A 20,611-nucleotide genomic window follows, 5' to 3' on the forward strand; every position below is an offset into this window, starting at 1 on the left:
CTACTAACTTAGTGTTTGAAAGCATTGTTAATGCACCTCCTATTTTATTTTCTATTAGAATTAATACTATGAAGAATCTCCCTGTATAACCTTCCTTTCGTTTGTTTTTGCTCAAAAAAAAATGTCAAGGTGTTGTTGAAGGTATGACATAGTACATTACTTGGTAGAAGATGCGTAAGTGATTTCTTTAAGATTCGGAGAAGTTCATAGCAAAAAAAAAAACAAAAAAATAATTACTTAGTCAAAATAATAAGAAGGATAAATCCATGGTCAAATCTTTTTTTAGGGAAAATTTTATTTAAGGGTAATTAAGGAATAATAATGGAATATAATAACAAGAGTATACTAGTAGTCTAGTAGCATGTTTGGTAGTGTAACTGAATAATAGTTTGGCTCAATTGTAACAAAATTCTTATTGAAATAAAATAATACAAATTTTAAATTAATAATAAAATAAATAAATTATAAAAGATGAAATGAAAGTATAAAAAAATTTCCCAATGCTATGGAATTTCGCAAAGCTAACCGTCAAAACGTTAAAAATCAATTAAATTCATTTGATTTTTTCTCATAAAAACTCTTGAATATGTCTTAACGTGAAATGGTAAAAACATTTTAAAGAAAAATCATGATTGTTCTGTCTCTCTCTCTCTCTCTCTAGCTCGGCAGACGGCATCAATGGACTGGATATGGTTGAAGCGGTGAAGCGTGATGCCCGCCTCTCTCTCAGCTGAAGCGTCCTTTTTTAGCCCACTTCAATTTCTAGCTAATTCCCAGAATTTCATCCTAGGATTCATTCAATGTCTCTTGAAACTCGCTACGATGGGTTGTACCGGATCGTCTCGGGCCAAAGGGATGGTAAAGATGCTAATTGGTTCACTTCTAATTGTAAAGTTGGTGTTTCTTTGGCATTATTGAAAGAAGTGATATTTTGGCAAGGGCGTTGTTTTGTGCTTGCAAATGTTGCTTGAATCATTGAACTTTGAAATATTTTCTGGGTTTACTGTAATTTCTATATGGTGGTCGGTCTGGGTTCTGGGTTCAAGCTTCAATGCTTGATGTTGGGATTGGATAAGCCTCTACCCTGTATAGATTTTTGTTGTGGGTGTTTAGTGGGGGGTTTCTTTGTATAGTTTTGTTTTGTTTTGATTGAGTTTGTTGGGCTGGATGATAAAATGTCTCCATGGTGGTGTTTCGGTATTTTTTTGTGAATACAACAGAAAAGAAGTACTTGGTTGTCTTATGTCTCTATGGACCATGGTGGTCTTTCCTTTGTGTTGCCAATGTAAAAATTACTCCAAATTTTTCTGTCCGCAAATATAACCGTGATTGTTCTTGTATTTATTCTACAGCTACCACTGAAAGCGAGAATTCCTCTGCAACTTTTGTAATTCGTAACCGGTTCTGGTTTCTTGCTACACAGTTATTTGCTCTGTTTATGTCAGCCATGACAACTGTTCTTGCAGTAATTAGTCGATTGTAGTTTCATGTCTGTTTTGTGCTTGATTTGAATCACTGCTGCTCTATACCCTTTGTTTGAGTTTGACAACCTCATTTTGGCACCACTTTGATCACCATTTCCTGGTAATTCTTTTGTTGGTATTAGGGCTCGTTAGTAATTGTTAACATATATTTTCATCCTTTTCAATCTGCTTATAAATAGTCCAATCATCTGTTTCCAATAGTTAAGGTGTTCTTAAAATAGATGAGGGTTAGAAGAATTGGGAGCAGAGAATAATAGAAATATAGTGGAAATAGATGGAAAATAAGAAGCTCATACTTGTGGTGTTGTCCCCGCGTAAAATAATTATATACTCTGTTCAGATGAAAATTATCCTGTCATAGTTTAACACCAGGACCCACCAGGAAATTCTTGATGCACTTTTCTATTGGGCTTTGTGTTGAAAGAAGAAATAATGAAAATGGGCGTATATGGTTAGAAAAGGAACAAAGAAGTCCTCTATATCGAGGGGGGCACCTTTTTTATGTCATATCATGCTAGGGTTCTGGAGGATCATCGCAACATACTTGATCATAGCAAGGAACTCTTTTTCTTGGTTTATAAGAGATTAGAGGTTGAGGATCCAGTGTAATGAATAAATATTTGGTGATCCATATGCAAGCTCGCTGATGTCAGTGAGGAAGAAATTAGCTTTAAGAGGACTATAAAGGGATTTCCAAAGGAAAAGAAAAAGCCATGGTGCTCATATGGCATTCCAAACTGACTACTGAACTCTGTTTCATTAAAAAGGATGTGACAGCTCTAACTTTAGTTAATTTATTTTTTTAACCAAGTACGAGGCAAAAGGAAGTAAATCAATCCTTTTGGAGAATCACTCCTCTAAGGGAAGTCAATTGTCATTCAATTGGATCTTCATGCTGGCTACTTTATGGGCTCTGGTATTGCCTAAAAAGTGACCTCTAGAATTATTGGGCACATTTAGAATCAGATAACATTTCAAGGTGCTATTGAAGTGTATGGCATAGTATGTTATGTGGTAGAAGGAGCATAAGTGATTTCATTAAGATTCCGAGAAGTGCAGTTGGTTAATGACATGGAAGCAGGACAAACTCAAACTATAAGCTCTGGGTAAGAGGATTTGGTCCAGGACACAGAATTCTTTGAGAAGGTGAAGACTCTTTTGTCCTTGTGGCTCTTACCACCATCTGTCTCAAATAAGGATATAATAAATTTAGAGGTAAGAAAGAGTAGTATTTTAGATAAGATATAAGGATGAAAAAGGAGGAAATCTATTCTTCCTCCTTTTTCATAAGTTGTTCTTCCAACCAAATGATTTAAGGCAATACAGAAATTTATTGCTTTTTATTTGGGGGTGGGGGTGGGGGTGGGGGGGAGTATTTAGCCATCCTTATTGTGGTAGCGGTTGTCATTTGGATAAAACAACTATTTTCAATTACTTTGAATGGAATTTAACTTCTTAGCTACTAACAGTCTTGGAACAAAGAAAAAATAATGGAACTTTAGTTTCATATTATTCTAAAAATAATTTAGAAACTTGAATTAAATTGGGCTATGATATATTAATGATGGACATTTGGTCGAAAGAGAGGTATTAATTTCCACAATGCTATCTGTTAATTGTGTGGTACCCTTGTGGAATTGAAGTCCAAACTACTTGCAAAACTTTGTACATTCTTCTTGATCTTAAAAGTTCATTTGCTATAGAATTCTCATATTTTAATCCTTGAATACAACATAAGATGTATTGCAAGTTGTTTAATAAATGTTCTCATAACAAGCAAAAGTTCTTGCTCTGACAGATCATGACACAATGTCAGGCATCCCCAAGGCTCTAGAAGCTGCTAGAAGATTTCGCATCAAGATAATTCCAGATGTTGAAATCAGTACAATATTCTTCCCGAGGTCATTTTTCTAAATTTCTAGGATTAGGAGGCGTATGCATGCATCCATACACATACATACATACATAAATACATACATATGTGTGTGTACCTTTGGTTCTCAGTAGTTGCTTGAAGAAAGTTGTGTAAATCCTGTTGCCATTATCAGGAGGCTGAAAGCGGCTGGCCTTCATGGGATGGAGGTTTACAGAAGTGATGAAACTAGCAGGTATACTGTTTACTTTGCTATGTCTTTTTCTTTTTTATTCTTGTTTGTGGAATTTTGTTTTCAGTGACTGTCCAATCAATTGCCATAGAACGTAAAACATTTACTTCTCCATTGATCTTCAGACATGCAATGGATGTCAAACAAAGATGCTATCTTAGGAACATATCAAAATCCTTACAAAACAATTCCAGGGATAAATCAGCAGATGAAGTTGAGTTGTAGTTAAACTTCATCCTTTATAATGTTTCGACTCATATTTGTTATAATGTTTTTATATTTTAGTGCATGGATGAGATGTTGGTTTTGTTTCTACATAACGACGGATGTAAAAGGTTAAAAGAAAAGTGGTTTCCAGCCATTGTTGTTTTATGGATTGTGTGATGTAACCATTTGAGGTGTGATGCTTAGGTTTGTCGTTCTCATTTATGTTTTTTCATTGAAATTCCCAACAATTTTCTAGCGAATACAAAATTTAGAATTCTTTTTCGAAAAGCAGAATCTTCAAAGCCTAGACCACCAAATTCTCATAACATTCACAAACAGAAAATACTGTACAGTGTACTCTTTATAACACTGTTGAAGAGGTACTGTTAATGTGCACTGGTCATATAGTGTAACAGGTACCGTTCACACAGCTTTGTGTGGGTCAGTTACTTTTTGATATGCAAGACAAATCTGGGAGCCTTGTTGACCATATTAATGATTATACGCTGTAGTAGAACATTTACAGTGCTGATATTGTGATGGGAATTTATTTCCTTCAAACCTATATATGGAACCTCATCTTTTGCTTATATTAGAACATTTGGTACTTACATGGTAGTTTACTTGTGTTGGTCAACAGCATACAGTAACCTAGCAGATGGCTATGGTCTTTTAAAGCTGGGAGGATCAGACTATCATGGAAGAGGTGGGCATGGTGAGTCTGAATTGGGAAGTGTGAACCTTCCTGTATTGGCTGCTCATGACTTCCTTAAGGTAGCTCAACCGATCTGGTGTCGTGCCATTTGGAACATTTTAGAGAGTTATGCCGACGAGCCTTCTGATTTGAATCTAGCAAAGATTACAAGATTTGGGAGGACCCCAATTTTTAACAGGGCCTCCCCAGTGAGTTGCGGCATGGACTTAATTGATTGTTGCTTGTCTTTGTGGTTGACCAATGAAGAGAGTCAAAATGCAGAGTTTGAAGCTATCTCTATTAATCTGGGAGGAATTCAGGTTCCTATTGAAAGTGAATAGTTGTGAATTGAATATTCATCTTCTTTATCAAATTCATTTTCACCATCTCATTTTTGGCATTTATGCTGTCATATTTAACTAATTGTTTTTCTTGAAGATAGATATGCCTAGAAAGGTAGATTCGGAGAATAGATGATTGTCTTGTTTGCTACTTTGTTCTCGATATTAATGTTGGATTTTATTTATTTATTTATTTTTAATTAATGAGATTCAATTTGAGTTCTAACTTAAATAAAAGCTTGTTTAGGTTAGCTGTCCTTACCCCCCTCCCCCCTTTTATTTTCAAACCGCTTAAGTTCTTCTTTCAAAATTGCCAACTCAAAACTGTGTTTCCCCTTAAAAATGATGTTTACTGATTTTACTTTGACAAGGCAAATGGGTCTCCCTCTATGGAGGCAGATGCATGCCTTTATTTATTTATATTTTTTAGTTTAATTTTTGTTTTTTAGATTTATTTTGTTGGGGAAATTGTGATTCATGCAATGAATTCATGAGCATTGAGTGTGATTAATCTAAAAAGATTTAAATCACAAGCTCCTTATAACTTGTAAATTTGAGTTGACTGTCAATGATAAAATTGAGCATTTTTATCATGAAGACTATAACATAATAGCATATCAATACTATATGATAGAATGGTTTGTCTTGATTATTGAAAACGAGGCTTCTAGTTCATATGTTGATGTATTGGGAATGCATTGAGTATTTTTAATTGTTAATAATGTGTTGTACAAATTACTGTCCCCTAAATACTTATACATTGAGTCATAGGAAATATAAGTATCTCCTTGAGATAATTTAATAGAATTGCTAGTCTAAGTCCATGCCTAATAATTTTAGTAAAGTCGTTATTACAATTAATACTCTCAAAAGAGTTTATTCTTTAATAAAAGTATTGTGGATGATCATGTGATTGAGTACTCAAAGATAAAAGATTTAGATTGGATAAGGTGACTATAAAATTAAAATACCTTATTCAATTTTGAATATCATATGTAGAGATTTATTTGTAGACATTAGTACGATAGAGAGATCTTTTGTTATTAAATAAAACCTATAGTACAATTTTTAATTTACAGTTGAGCAAATGATAATTAATAGGACTTTGCAATGGGGTTATGAGATAACTTGAAACTCAAGACTTATATTGGAGCCAACTGTTATTTCTCTTTTACTTTCCTTCTCTATCTCTGTATAATCCCTACTAAAGGGGTGGTCGGTCATGCTTTTGTAAGGCAAATTATTTATTTATTTTTATTATATTTTCTCATTCTAAACGAGAAGATAAAAAAAAGAGATTCCACTCTCTTGTAGCCGTTCATGACATAGAGAATGGGGAATAAGATCAAAATATTTTTTGAGCTTTAAAGATTTTTTTTTTTTTTTTGACATGTCCACACAAGAGGGGGGAGGGGGATTCGAGCTAGTAACCTCCCCTTCATAAAGTGTAGTCTTAGCCGATTGAGCTTTAAAGTTTTGATCTTTGCTAATGGAAAGGGCAAGTCAATGTTGTCCTTTACACTGTGCTTTGATGCTTGAAGATAATGAGTAAAATATCTTTATTAGCATGAGTTTTAGTCATAATGATTGTATATTGAATTAAATTATATACAATAAGGTTCTCCTTCAATGTCTCTGTCACATAAACAAATTTAACTAATCGAAACAAGTTCTTCCCAGTATACATCGAGGATGAGCAGCGAAGTCACAATTTTTACAATAATAGAACCAAAGCTTTTCATCTCTTTCTTCTTCGCAAATTTGACAATAATATTTTTTGGAGTTGTCTTCGGCGGCATAAGTGAGATATATGAGATGTGTGTCATATTTATGCCTAGTTACTAGTGGAAGAGTCGCACATTTAATACACAAGCGGAACCCACAAGTAGTGCATTCAAATGCTTGAATTCTATAAGGATGTTGACCACAAGCATTGCAATTTGGTTGCCGAAATCCACCGAGGAAGAGGCAGTGCTGGTGACCTTTATGTTTAAAGACTTCTGGAATTAAAATACATTGAGCATCAAATATTCCTTCAATATACGAACACTCATCACATCTGTAGCTGAAGCCACTTCGAGTTCGATTGCAAGCCCGACATGGAAACGATTCCACGTTGGAATCTACATTACGTAGGGTGAGCGGGTGTTGGTGATGTAATCCTCTCATAATCTTTTGGGGTAGTTTAGTACATCTTATATGGAGAGAGTAGTTGCACTGCACACAGCCGTAAAATGGGGACAACACTATAAATTGCATACACCCCGCACAACTCTTAACATCCAAGAGCTCTTCATTTTTAAGGATTAATTTATGTTGTGGATGACTCGAATGTTCGATCTCTTGAGGGGTTGCTTTTTCATCATCTTTTAGATCATTGCCCTCAACCAAATGAATAATATAGTCAACGGAATCACTGGTCTCACCTATGATCCTAAACCAATATGCACACCGTAAGTGAGCAATGTAGTCACACTTGTTATCATCACAACAGTAAGCTGCATACTTTGTATCCACATTTTCGTAACATACTTCACACTTGTGCTTTTTGACTTGACTAAGAGAGAAGGTGCAAGTGAGGGAGTGATCATGTCCTCTAATTTTGATGGTGCCTAGAAATTTAATACAATTGGAGTGAATCAGAATTAGACAATTGCTGCAATGACAGGCGACGTCACTGCGCTTCACACCACACGCTTTGCAAGTGAACTCGATCAGATCTTGAATGGGGCTTAATGCGTGTGAGTTACATTTGTCAACGCTAATATTTTGCCAATGAGAGGCACATTTCATGTCGAGCGTATAAATACATTTGAGACAACCGTAAAAGAAGCGTCCATGAAGAACTTTACTGCAAGCATCACAACAATATATAGTCTCCTCTGGCCCAAAGATATTAAGGTTGTGGTCTGAGAAGTGCAGAGGGTGTGTTGTTTCAAAGGGTAATTGTGCACATGGTTGATGAATGAGGAAGGTGCAGTTGGGGAAGCAGCATCTGTAATAAAAGGTAGGCCCATTATTATTAATGTTGTCGTTGTTACCTAACATTAACAAATTAGACGATACCGGTTCGTCGCACAATGAGCAAACTACTACTTTCTTCTCATCTCCATTCTTCTCCACCTCTTTCATGGATATCAAGTGATGTGTCGCCCACAAATAATGTGATTGGTTGTGATCTGTTGTCTCTGGGCATGATTCATGAATTAAAAAATTGCACCAGCTATATTCCCCGCATTTATAGCAGCGACTTCCCAATACTGACTTTCCGCATAACCTGCAGTCTCTATCACTTTCCAGCTTATCTATGAGCTGCGAGTGATGCCATCTCTTTCCCGCCATCTTACTTACTCTCTGTTAATTAATACACAGTCACAGAGGTACAAAATCCAAAGGGTGGAGTTAGCATTCAGATATATATATATTGTGATATATATATAGGATGATGATACGTAGAGCAGGGTTTGTAAACATTTTAAAATGAATCTACTAATTAATATATAATTTGTAATTGGGTCTGATCATGAATGAATGAAGTCAAATTAAAATATAAGATTTTCAAAGATCAGAATTTGCACTTAAATTAATTTTAATTATCAAACCTTTATATATCCTCTTGAAGACCAAAAAATTAATTAGATGGCATTTACGTAAATTTGGGTAGGGAAAGATTAGTTCAAATTAAGTAATACTAATACCTCGCCCCGCCCTGCCCTACAAAGTGAGTGATTTAATTAAGAATCCAATTAAGCTACCACAATTATATATTGAAGTGATCGATTTCAAAAGGATCTCCTTTTGTATGTATGGTGTCAACTGTCAAAGGAGAGTATATTGGTGATTTGATAATGGAGAGATCGAGAAGTGCATATATATATAACAAAGGCATTTTTATGATGCTCTTTAATTCGTCCAGATATAAAGGTAATTAGGTTTTTTTTATATATATTATTAATATTATTTTTGTGAGGATTAAGTGATTAACTCGTTTTTTTTAGGTATTTTCATAAACATTGTCCAGGATGAATAATAATAAGTCATTTTTGTTATCTTGTCAATTAGAATTAATTAATTCCTTTTAAGATTTCAAGGATAAAGAATTGTGAGATAGATAGATATACAGAAAATTAAGCATGTTTTGGACTTCTTATTATCAATGATTAATCACGTACACGTATGATCAAATGGAACAATAATAGATAGATACTATAAAAATTAACAACTTTTTAGCTTTTACAAAATATTTGAATTACATGTTAAATATCAATAGCAAATTAGCAATAGAAAAGAGGGTAACAGAGGAATGAAATGAGAGAGGGAGAGAGACTGTACGTGTAGTACCTGTTATACAATTTCAAGCTTGTTGTGCCTTCTTTCTCCTTAAATTATCAAACAAATCTTTTTTTTTCCTCCTTTGGTACGTTAGAAAAAATACAAATCACAAAGGTGATTTACAAAGGATGATTTGGTAGAAGAAATAAAACAATATTGCTGTGCTTCCAAAACCATTGATTGACATGATTTATAATGGACATAATTATTCCTTTCTTTTTTTCTTTACTCTCCAAACATTCTTTTCTTCAGGTGCAAGTTTCTCTATTCTCTTGAATTTGTCCTTTTCTTCATCTCCAAATCTTCCTTTCTTTTCTTCTTCATCAATTTTTTTGTTTTCTCTATTTGTACATAGTACTTTATTCTCTTACTCTATCTTTTTTTTTTTTTCCTCTCCACAACTTTGTTTCTTACAAGTTTAGATAGTTTACAAAAGATGAATATTCTATTGTCTTAAAAAAATAAAAAAATAAAAAAATAATTGCTATCACCATAAAAGTATGGAAGAAACGGGTTATAATGAACCTCCTTAATTTTTTATTTATTTTTTCCTTTGTCTTCAAACCTTTGGGGGTTCATCAATTAGATTTTTTTTGTCTTTTATTTTCTTTTCTCAAAATAAAAACATTAACAAACAATTTAAACACAAAGTACTATCAAAAATACAAAAATAATATTCTAATTTATATTACGTCAGAACACTTCTATAAGTTAAAAACAAAAAACTCCCCAAAACACATTAACAAATAAAGCTGTTATTTCTTTTTGTACTTGCACATTTATTCTCTTGTTTTATCATTTTCTTCCCCTTTACATCCTTGGTTTTTTTGCTTCCTCCTTTTCTTTTCTTTTTATACGTTCTCCTTGATTCTTTTTTCCTTTCCTTTTTTTTTTTTAATATCCACATCCTTTTTTTCTAGCGATCCTAGATATCTATTGCAAGCCTCACCAAGTTAGCACCAATATTGAAGTTCATTATCCTTGAGTACTAGGCCTAACTATCATAGAGACGGTTTATAAAGGATAAAACTTCTAATTTCATGCACGAATAAAAATAAAAAATAAAAAAAACAGATTTTTGGGGAAATATCCTGCTAAAATTTGATCTCAGCCACCCTCTTATTGTAAGTTGGGTTTTCTTGATAATATTAAAGCATATTCTATACTCATTTGACCCACCCTTTTCAGGTGGGTCTCAATGTGTGGCTTAATTAACAAACCTTTATCCTCTTTAAGACCAAAAAATTGAGAAGGGTTATATATTAAAAGTTGAAACCTTTAATTTTAAATAATGCAAGGAAATTGACTTTTAACTTATCCTTGAAATTCTATTGCACATAAGTTGGCTCATGTGCATGATTTATCTATCTTGTAGCCCATGATTGGTTTTTTTATAATAGCATCTATTATACAATTTCAAGCTTGTCGTGTCCTTTTTTCTCCGTTGTTAAAAGAAAATACAAATCTATTGTGCCTTCTAACTATCACAAAGATGGTTTACAAAGGACGATTCAGTAGAAAATATGATTATTCCTAATCTTCTAAAACTGTGATTAATAATGAACATATATAATTATTCCTTTCTTTCTTCCTTTTTCTCTAGACTCTATTTTCTTTGTGTAGATGTTATCTATTCTCTTTCTTTGTTCCTTTCTTCATCTCCAAATCTTCTTTTCTTTTCTTCTTCATCATTACTTCTTTTTCTTGTTTTGTGTACTTAGGCCTTTATTCTCTTACTTTTTCTTTCTTTTCTTTTCTTTTCTTTTTTTCCCCAAAAGTTCGTTTCTTGCAAGTTCTTATATTTATTACAAGACTCACAAAGTTAAAATCCAATATTGAAGTTCATCACCCATGAGTATTTGACCTAACTATCAGTAAGATGGTTTACAAATGATGAAATTTCCACTTTGGTAGACAAAACAAAAATTTGATATGCCCCCAAAACGAGGAAAGAAACAGGTTACAATGAACCTATTTTTTTCTCTTTTTTTTTTTTTTTTTTTCCTTTTGTCTCTAAACCTTTGACTTCGTTTGTTAAAATTTTTATTTTCTCTTCTAAAAACCAAAAACGTTAAGAAACAACCTAAATATAAAACACTCTTAAAAACACAAAAAAGGTTTTCACCTTAATGTCGTATCAGAATACTTTTTTAAACTAAAAACAAAAAACACCCTCAAAAAACACATTAACAAACAGTGCCATAATTTCATTTTGTACGTGTTCTTTTATTCTCTTGCTTTGTTTTTTTCTTCTTCTCTTCATCTTCTTTTCCTTTCTTCTCCCTACTTTTTTAAAAATTATTTTTGCATGCTTATTTATTCTCTTGCTTTATCTCTTTAATAATCTCCACACCTTTTCTTGTGAACCTAGATATCTTTGGGAAGCCTCACCAAAGTTACCATCAATCTTATAGTTTATCATCTTTGACTACTAGGCCTAATTATCATAGAGATGGTTTAGGATAAAATTTCAACTTTCGTGAAAAAAAAAATAAAAATAAAAATCTTTGCAACGCTCCAAAAGAATATATGACAAAAGTGAGTTATAGCAAACATAACGTTACAAATGGCCAAAGGAAATAAGTGCAAGGGTAAAAATATTATGAGGAGGCAATAACAGCTCAACATTGAAAAAAAGCATTTTTTTTTTGATATGTCCACACAGAGGAGAGGGGGATTCAAACTAGTAACCTCCACTTCATTAAGTGTGGTCCCAGTCGATTAAAAAGCATTTGGTATGTAGTCATTCTTGTTTTCTCTTAACGTTGTTATTCATTTATCTTTCATAAGTTGGTGTTATTATTATCTTTAATTACGCATCATTCACCAACGTATGAAGATGAGTTGGGGAATTATTGTAAAAGATTTTTTATTTTTTTATTTTTTTTAAAGACATGGAGTAAAGGTACCAAGAAGTTTATTCCCAAACTATTTTTTGAAAGATGTCCTGATTCGTCTAACAACCTTCTCAAATTTTTCCCATTACACACTTGAGAAGTTGAGCATGTAACACATAATTATTCCCTTTGTGTTTCCTTCGTCTCCAAACCTTCTTTTCCTTATATACATGTTCCTTTATTCTCTTACTTTGTCTTTAGTGACAACCACCTTCTGACTTCCAAACCAAACTTTGAGCCATTGTATTGAATAATATTGGGACAAAAATTTCCTCCAAACCGGTATGGAGAAAGTATCTTCCAACCTATGTAAAATAGTGCCAAGTGTCTATAAACATTTAAAAGACAAATTAAATTCTTAACCTCATTAATAGTAGTTTACTAATTTAAATTTAATGTACCTTTTAAATGTTTATAGACATTTGACACTGTTTTACATGGGTTTGGAGGAAATTTCTGTCCATAATATTGAATGAGCCTTTCTCTAGTTCAATGCATTGTAATCTTCTGTTATCTTCTGTCATAATGGTGCGTGAAAGAAGCTTCTTATCAAATCTACAGAATGAAGGAATGGGATGGGGTTGGAAGAAATTGAAAGCCAACATAAACAGATTAGGCTTTGCACATTAAAAACTGGGTGCAATCAAAATTTGATCTCAGCAGGCCTCTTATTGTTTCAATTAGCAACATTTAGATATTATAAGTTGGGTTTTCTTCACTGGACATATATATGCATCAGATTCACAATCCCGTCCAAAGTTTCATGAAAAACCAATTGGCAAGTGGATCTACGAATGAATGAATTGAAGGGGAAAATCAAAGTGAGCGATTTGACAAAATGAAATAAGAATTTTGACACAATTCATTCCGCGAAGGAATAAGTCACATGATCTTAATATATAATTACAACTTCAATTAATAATCCTCATAAGAAAATGATTCAATGATTTCCCTACCCAACAATTTTCTCCTGCACAAAATCAACCAGAATATTGGAGCAACAATTGCAGAATGGCGACAATATTGGCTATATTTGCCAGTTTACATTTTTTTTCTTGATCACTTTTTGACTATGCATGATAGATGAATGAATCTATTATTCCCGCAACTGTGAAAATACCTAAACAAAGAGATAATAAACCAGCATCCAGGCAAAGCATCTGGTATGTAGAAACATAAATCTCCACTACTAGAAGAGAGAACCCTTCATATTTTTCTTAAACGAAATACTTGGATGAAATGTATGCATGCTTATGTCTAGGTAAAAAGGAGGGGGGAGAGAGAGAGAGAGAACAGTACCTCCAATTATTGCAGAAATATTGGTCAAAAAGTGTAAAAAAGGAACATGCTCCTCCTTGAAAGTCACCTGCAATATAAAACGTACGTAAAAGATGATCTGGAATATTATGATGCATCTGATTTTCGAGTTTATCTTAGTAACATAATAATAGCCTCTTGTGCAATTGTATGATTACTTCCATGTTTGGCTTGTTGGAGTACACTATATATATCTCAATGTTACGGGCCTTTCCATATTAGGCATGTCGTATTAGGTTTATATTATATTAGCATTAGTCGGCTAACTCTAGACTTATTAGGTTATGATATTATTCTAATAAGAGTTGTTGACTCAGCCCCCTCCATTTAAAGGTGTTATGCTATGAATGAAGGCATGAAAAGTAGTAATCTAAAACCTTATATTTAAAAGGTTTAGGTTCCCTGAGAACCTAATTTATCCCATTACGAACTTAAGTTCGTAACACTTAATGTACCTCAGTTTTCCTGAATCCACAGATTTTTCTCCTTGTAGGTCCTTATCCATGTTTGACTATCTCATGCGTGGAGATGCAGCTATGATAATGTGCATTTATAATTTTTCTTTCGAAAGGAAACAAAACTAAACATGTGAAAATGGAAAAAGAAACATAATCTTTCATCAATGACACCTAAACCACCCCAATAATCATGACAGACTCCAAAATCACACTTTCAAATACCCTATTAGCTGTGAACAAATATACGAACCTTAACTGGAGAAATGTCATAAAAGAAGAAAATTCCAGGCAGAGACTGAAAAAAGTAACCCCATTCGGAACTCCAAAAATGCTGTGTCACGGAATACTGCACAAAACCATTGATGGTGCATCTCAGGCATATAGTAGATCTAATCAATCAAATAAAAGAATAAGATTTTGTCATCTTCAATTTACCTGTTTTGACTGGATCATACGGCCTCTAATGTCAGTGTATATAGTAGGGACCACCTGACAAATTTATAAGAAAATCATAAAGATCCCTGCTGATTTCGAAACAACAGTCACAAAACATAAAAGACCAAAATTCTTCAACTAGATGTTCAAGACTACCACAATGGTTCCTCGTCATCAATATATATATATGATTCTGATCTGATAAAACAACACTATTCCTTAAATGAGTTAAGCACATGATGATTTTATAAAAACCTCCATAGACAACTTAGATACAATGGGTTACAGCAGCCCAAGATCTACAATCATCATAAATCTTTCCGATATTGATTGTTTGTTCTTGCATTTAATTCAAATATTAAATTTATATCGTACTGCTTAGTTTTCAACCACAATATAAACATCAAAATTAATAAACGAAAAAAAGAAATTTCTATAAATAGGAAAATATCATTCACCATTTGGTGTTTCATGTACCCATTACACCCTACAAGGCGTTGAGAAGTGAAAAATGTAAATAACATATTAATTACATCGAACAAATTTTGATTTAAGGGTTGCTTACTTATCTAAAAAAAAAGAAACTAGAAAAGACTATTTAATAGATGCTTACCACTCTGTTCTTGGCAAGCAACCAAAACAGAGCTTCTCCTTAATCTTTCACATTTGGCAGCTGAAAGCTTTTTGCAAGTGCAAAATCAAACATTCCAGCAACTTTATTTACTTCAATCGATCCATGAATATTAAATCCTTCACCTTCCTTTCCTTTTATCTTTTGGATAAAACCTTCTCGCAGCCTTTAGATGACACTAAAAGTGAAGTACACCCCACACAAGTTATGAGTCATCACACATTTTTGAAGTTCAGGAAAATTGCTTCATGAGCTTATTTAGAGTTTAACTAGCCAACTGGAATAGGCATTAAAAAAATTAAAAATTAAAAGTAAAAATTAAGTATTGATTTAGTAAAAAAATTAAAAGCGCTTTTAAGGGTTCAAAAAGCCTAAAAATGATTAAAAAAACACTTTGGGCAAAGCTTTAAAATGATACTTTTGTCAAAAAGTGCTTTTTAACTTAAAAACTCTATTTATCAAACGCAATCTCAAACAAACTTTTAGTCTATATACAAAATTATTTACGGGAAGGAAGCTTTGGCAAAAGTTAATTATTATGAGGTAAAAGGAAGCAAATCAATCTCTTTGGGGAAGCACTACTTTAAGTGAAAGCCATTTGTCATTTAATTGTATCTTTATGCTTGCTAAGAAAGGACCTCTAGAATTAGTGAGCACATTTAAAATTACATAACATTTCAAGGATTTGTCAAGTGGTATTAGGATCAATATAGTCGGATGGATTCCCTATTGTTTGTATTTGCTCCAACAAATTAAAAAAAAAAAAAAAGAAAGAAAGAAAAATCAACGTTAAGGTGTAATAGTATCTTACATGGTAGAAGGAGCGTATAATAATTGATTTCTTTAAGATAAGGAGAAGTCCACAGCCAAAAATAGACCTCTAGTGGTATGGTGATGCCAAAGTAAAAACATATAAGTCGATCGGGTTGTAACCTTATGGTCGGTCTCTTTGTTAAAGTTACTTCTTTCTATAAACTTAAGCTTATGGGATAATTGGTAATTTTAACATACATAGTATCAAAGCCAAAAGTCTCGTTAGTAATTGTTAACATATATTATCATATTTTTGAATCTATTTATGAATAGTCCAATCATCTATTTCCAATGGCTAAGTGTACTGGGATAGATAAGGGTTAAAAAATGTTAGCGTTGTGACTTTCAACCTGTCATCAATATGTGCGGGCCCCATTGGTTTTTTCTTCTCTTTGTGGGTTTTGGAGATCTCACTCTAAGTTTGACTCATATTTGGTTTTTTTTTTCCTAGTTTGTCTTGTATTTGGTTTTGGAGATCTACTTGTACTAGGATTTACTTGACCGACTTAGGAGCACTATTTAAAGGCATGTTTAGTCTTTTGTGTTAGTGCCACAAGCTGAATAGCTTCAATTAGAGTGGGACAAAACGTGAGAGAGATATCAAAAGTGTGCAAGGCAGCAAGCACAAAGTGGTAGTGCTGCACAAGGTGTTTTTCTTCTTGCTGTTTTTTGGAGGAGCCAAAAACAAGTGATTAGAAGAAAAAAAAGTGTTGCGGAGTGAGAGAAGAAAATAAAGATCAGCCACTATCAGTTCCAGCAAAAGAATAGTTTGTACATCTGTCTTTTGTATTCTATTTTGAGAATAATCTCTCTTATGTGATAGTGAGATTTGGGTGTATTGGGGCTTTGAGATCTGAGTGATTTTTTTCTCTACTATTTTTGTACTCCATCTTTTGATAGTGGATTTTTCTTCAGGTCGTCTCCGCCAGTGGATGTAGGCTTATTAAGTCGAACCACTTAAATCTTGGTGCCGTGTGTTAATTGCCTAATCTTTGTTATTTTGCATTCTTCTTATTTTTCACATCTGACGGGTTTTGGGAAATAGGATTAATTTCCTAACAACTGGTATCAAAGTTTTTGGTTTGAGTGGGAGCGATGGCAATAGAAGAAGGAAAGATAGGAATCGAAAAATTCAACGGCACAAATTTTGGGTACTGGAAGGTGCAGATTGAAGATATTCTTTATGGGAACGACCTCTATCAACCTCTTTTGGGAGAACAACCTGACTACATGTATGATAGCGAGTGGGCTCTTGATCGTAAAGCCCTGGCAGTTATCAAGTTATCACTGTCAAAATCAGTTGCGCACAACGTTGTAAAGGAGAAGACCACAGCAGGTCTAATGGCAGCTTTGTCAAGCATGTATGAGAAGCCGTCGGCTAACAACAAGGTGCACCTGATGAAGAAATTGTTCAACCTAAAGATGGCGGAAGGGGCTTCGGTGGCACAACATCTCAATGAGTTCAACACTATCACAAATCAATTGTTCTCGGTGGAAATTGATTTTGATGATGAGGTTCACGCATTGATCGTCTTGGCTTTTTCGCCAAATAGCTGGGAAGCCGTGAGGATGGCTGTGAGTATCTCTATAGGAAAGAGTAAATTAAGCTATGAAGACGTCAGAGATTTGATTCTTAGTGAAGAGGTTCGCAGAAGAGATGCGTGTGAAGCCTCTTGTTCTGGTGTTGCTTTAAACCTCAAGACTTGGGGCAGAGGACAAGACAGAAACTCTGGTCAAGGCAGATCAAATTCTAGAAAAGAGAGAAGTAAATCCAGATTCGAACAACAACATAAGTGTTGGAACTATGGCAAGACAAGCCACTTCAAGAAGAATTGTAGAGAGCTAAAGAAGAAGACTGACAACGACACTGCAAATGTTGTGGTAAAAAAAGAATTGCACGATGCCCTACTTCTATCTGTTGAGAGTCCTCTTGATTCTTGGGTCTTGGACTCATGAGCTTCTTTTCATACCACACTGATCTAAGAAGTTTTCGACAATTATGTAGCTGGAGATTCTGGGAAAGTGTATTTGGTTGATGGAATGGCGCTAGATGTTGTGGGTCTAGGCGATGTTCGCATTAGAGTTCACATTAACTCGGTATGGAAGCTGTAAAAGGTCAGGCATGTTCCAAAGCTGAAGAAGAATCTGATTTCAGTGGGACAGCTTGATGAGGAAGGGCATTCAATTCATTTACACAATGAAAAGTGGAAGGTGAGCAAGGGACCCAGAATTTTGGCTCGTGATTATAAGACAGATACTCTCTATATGACCACGAATAGCAAGGATACAATTGCTGTTGCAGATACGGGTGCTGACTAAAAACTATGGCACATAAGGCTTGGGCACATGAACGAGAAAGGGATGAAGGTACTTATGTCAAAGGGGAAACTACCGGAGTTGAAGTCAGTTGAGTCTGATTTGTGTGAAAGCTGCATCCTAGGGAAGCAGAAGAAGGTGAGTTTCGTGAAAGTTGACAAAGCACCTAAGCTTGGAAAGCTGGAGCTGGTACACCTAGATTTATGGGGTCCCGCACCAGTGGCATCTCTTGGAGGCTCGCGGTATTACATAACATTTATTGATGACTCAAGCAGGAAGGTATGGGCTTATTTCTTGAAAAGCAAATTTGATGTATTTGAGACTTTTAAGAAATGGAAGGCCATGGTTGAGACTGAAACTGGCTTGAAGCTCAAGTATTTGAGATCAGACAAGCGACGAGAATACGAAGATAGAGTGTTTAAATAGTTTTGTGCAGTGAATGGGATTAGAATGGAGAAAACTATTCCGGGAACACCATAGCAGAATGGTGTGGGTGAGCGCATGAACATGACCCTCAATGAGCGTGCTAGGAGTATGATGTTGCATTTTGCGTTACGAAAGACTTTTTGGGCTGATGCAGTGCTATACCTGATAAATAGGGGGCCTTTCGTTCCCCTGAGCCATAGACTACCAGGAGAAGTTTGGAGTGAAAAAAAAAGGTAAATCTTTCACATGTGAAATTTTTTGGTTGTGCTTCGTATGTCCATGTTGAGTCTGATGCTCAGAGTAAACTAGATGGTAAATCTAGTAAGTATTACTTCATTGGATATGGAGATGAGGCCTTCAGTTATCAATTTTGGGATGATCAAAATCAGAAAATCATTAGAAGTCGGAATGTGACTTTTAATGAGTGTGCTATGTACAAGGATGGGTCAAGTATAGAAAATGAAGTTACAGAGCAGGAACCGAAAAGGTTTTGGTAACTTAGATCTTTCTGAAAGTACAGTGCAGAAAGAGAAACAATTCGTGGAGGTGGAACTTGATTTACAGTGTTCACTCACGGATGAATGTGATGATGGAGAATCTTCAAGAGACTCACAGCACCGGGAAGAGTCTTATTCTATAGCAAGAGGAAAAGAGAAATGTGATCGAAAAGCAACAAAGAGATATGGCTTTGAGGATATGGTTTCATTTGCTTTCCTATTCTCATATTTAGATTCTTGAATACGGCATAAGATGTATTGCAATTTAATTAATAAATGTTTTTTAGGGATCCCCGAGGCTCTAGAAGTTGCTCAAAGATTTGACATCAACATAATTCCAGGTGTTGAAATCAATACAATATTTTCCCCTAGGTAATTTCTCTAGAGTTCCTGGGTTAGGAGGCATATGTATGCATGCATACATACACATACATACATAAATACATACATATGTGTGTGCGTGCGTGCGTGTACTTGTTGTTCTTAGTAGTTGCTTGGCAAAAGTTGTGTAATTTTGATTTTCTTTTCGTAGATGCTGCCTATCTTTCTTCGTATTCCTTTTTTTTGTTTTTAATAAGTAAAGAAGTTGTATCTCTTAGTGTTGGAATATTTTATATTATTATTCTAGTTTATTATGTTGCCTTATATGTTCTAGGGTTTAGTCTAGGGTTTATTATTTTTCATAGTTAACTTAGTTGGTAGTTTGTAGCTTCTAGTTATGTTGTTGTCCTTAATCTAGGTTTAAGCATGGGTTAGTGTTTAATTCTTATTGGGCATATTTCCTTTTGCATGGAAGTATTGTTTTGAGAAAGGAGGTCCTAAGAATCCTTTTGGTAGCTTTAGAACTAGTTTGGGAGGATAGGAGAATGGTTGAACCAAACGAGGTTCTACTTGAACCTTCTGGGCGGATGTACGGCCACAAGACCAGATGTATGCGCCTTCTGGGCGGACGTACGGCCACGGACCCAGACGTACAGTCAGAAGCGTTCTAGGAAACACCACTTTGGCCAGTCGTCTGGTAACCTCTGTTTTAATGTTCTATGTTCGTTTTAGTTGGATTTAGAACTAATGATAGGTTTTTTCTTAGTATTCGAGGTTATGGAGCCTCAAGGGAATTTTATGGAAGAGCCTTAAGACCTGGGTGAGTACGAACTCGCATGGATGCTTGTTGTTACTTTTCGCGCATTGCACATCTATTTTATATATATCAAACATGCATATTTTGTAACTCTCATTAAATACATTTTGGAACGACTCTGAACTCCCTTTCGCGAAAACGTATGTTGATTAATAAGATAATGATGAGCTTTGTAAAACAATGCATATAAAATACTGATAAGATTAATTGCATCGTATGATATGGTACACCAGTATATGCGAGATAACGGCCATGGGCTTACTATACAGGTTAACTTTATGGTCAATGTGTGTGTGTGTGGGCTTTGGATTCAATGGTTTCGTGACCAATGCAGCCATTTTCAAATGGGTGGTCATTGTAGGACGGACATCATTAGTGGTGTGGACTACCCGAGGTCGGACTCCGTCCTGCAACTAATGGGATGGACGGTAGTGTACAATATCCGGGACACCAATGTTGTATTACAGGTCCCTCGGGACAGCGCCAACCCTACTGAGAAGGGGTAATATCTCGGGTAGAC

General features: G+C 34.5%; 3 protein-coding genes across 4 annotated transcripts in view; 1 reads left to right on the forward strand and 2 right to left on the reverse strand.

The window, feature by feature from the left end:
* The first annotated feature begins 636 nt into the window (after nt 1-636).
* Nucleotides 637-4,868, forward strand: LOC148586282 (uncharacterized). 2 transcript variants are annotated; one of them, XM_088515879.1, is made up of 4 exons: nt 637-858; nt 3,283-3,385; nt 3,533-3,592; nt 3,715-4,868. In XM_088515879.1, exons 1-4 carry the CDS (start codon nt 801-803, stop codon nt 3,812-3,814), a joined length of 321 nt encoding a protein of 106 aa, XP_088372005.1. In that variant the 5' UTR covers nt 637-800; the 3' UTR covers nt 3,815-4,868. The 2 variants fall into 2 exon arrangements, with proteins under 2 accessions (XP_088372005.1, XP_088372006.1); XM_088515880.1 differs by having other exon boundaries at nt 4,437-4,868.
* Nucleotides 4,869-6,672: 1,804 nt separating this feature from the next.
* Nucleotides 6,673-8,173, reverse strand: LOC148586283 (uncharacterized). The gene is made up of 2 exons (XM_088515548.1): nt 7,112-8,173; nt 6,673-6,831 (listed from the first exon to the last, which is right to left on the reverse strand). The coding sequence occupies exons 1-2, from the start codon at nt 8,171-8,173 to the stop codon at nt 6,673-6,675; spliced, it is 1,221 nt and encodes a 406-aa protein (XP_088371674.1).
* Nucleotides 8,174-12,962: 4,789 nt separating this feature from the next.
* Nucleotides 12,963-20,611, reverse strand: part of LOC132179641 (uncharacterized) — a 129,801-nt gene continuing 122,152 nt past the window's right edge. The window contains exons 5-8 of the mRNA XM_088515878.1: nt 14,271-14,324; nt 14,086-14,181; nt 13,360-13,426; nt 12,963-13,030 (exon numbers count right to left, since the gene is read on the reverse strand). Coding sequence (XP_088372004.1) covers nt 12,972-13,030; nt 13,360-13,426; nt 14,086-14,181; nt 14,271-14,324 — 276 coding nt within the window. The 3' untranslated portion in view covers nt 12,963-12,971. The remainder of the gene's footprint in view (nt 13,031-13,359; nt 13,427-14,085; nt 14,182-14,270; nt 14,325-20,611) is intronic.

The sequence above is a fragment of the Corylus avellana genome, chromosome 4 (genome assembly GCF_965113065.1).
Source record: "Corylus avellana chromosome 4, dhCorAvel1.hap1.2, whole genome shotgun sequence".
Lineage (NCBI taxonomy): Eukaryota > Viridiplantae > Streptophyta > Magnoliopsida > Fagales > Betulaceae > Corylus > Corylus avellana.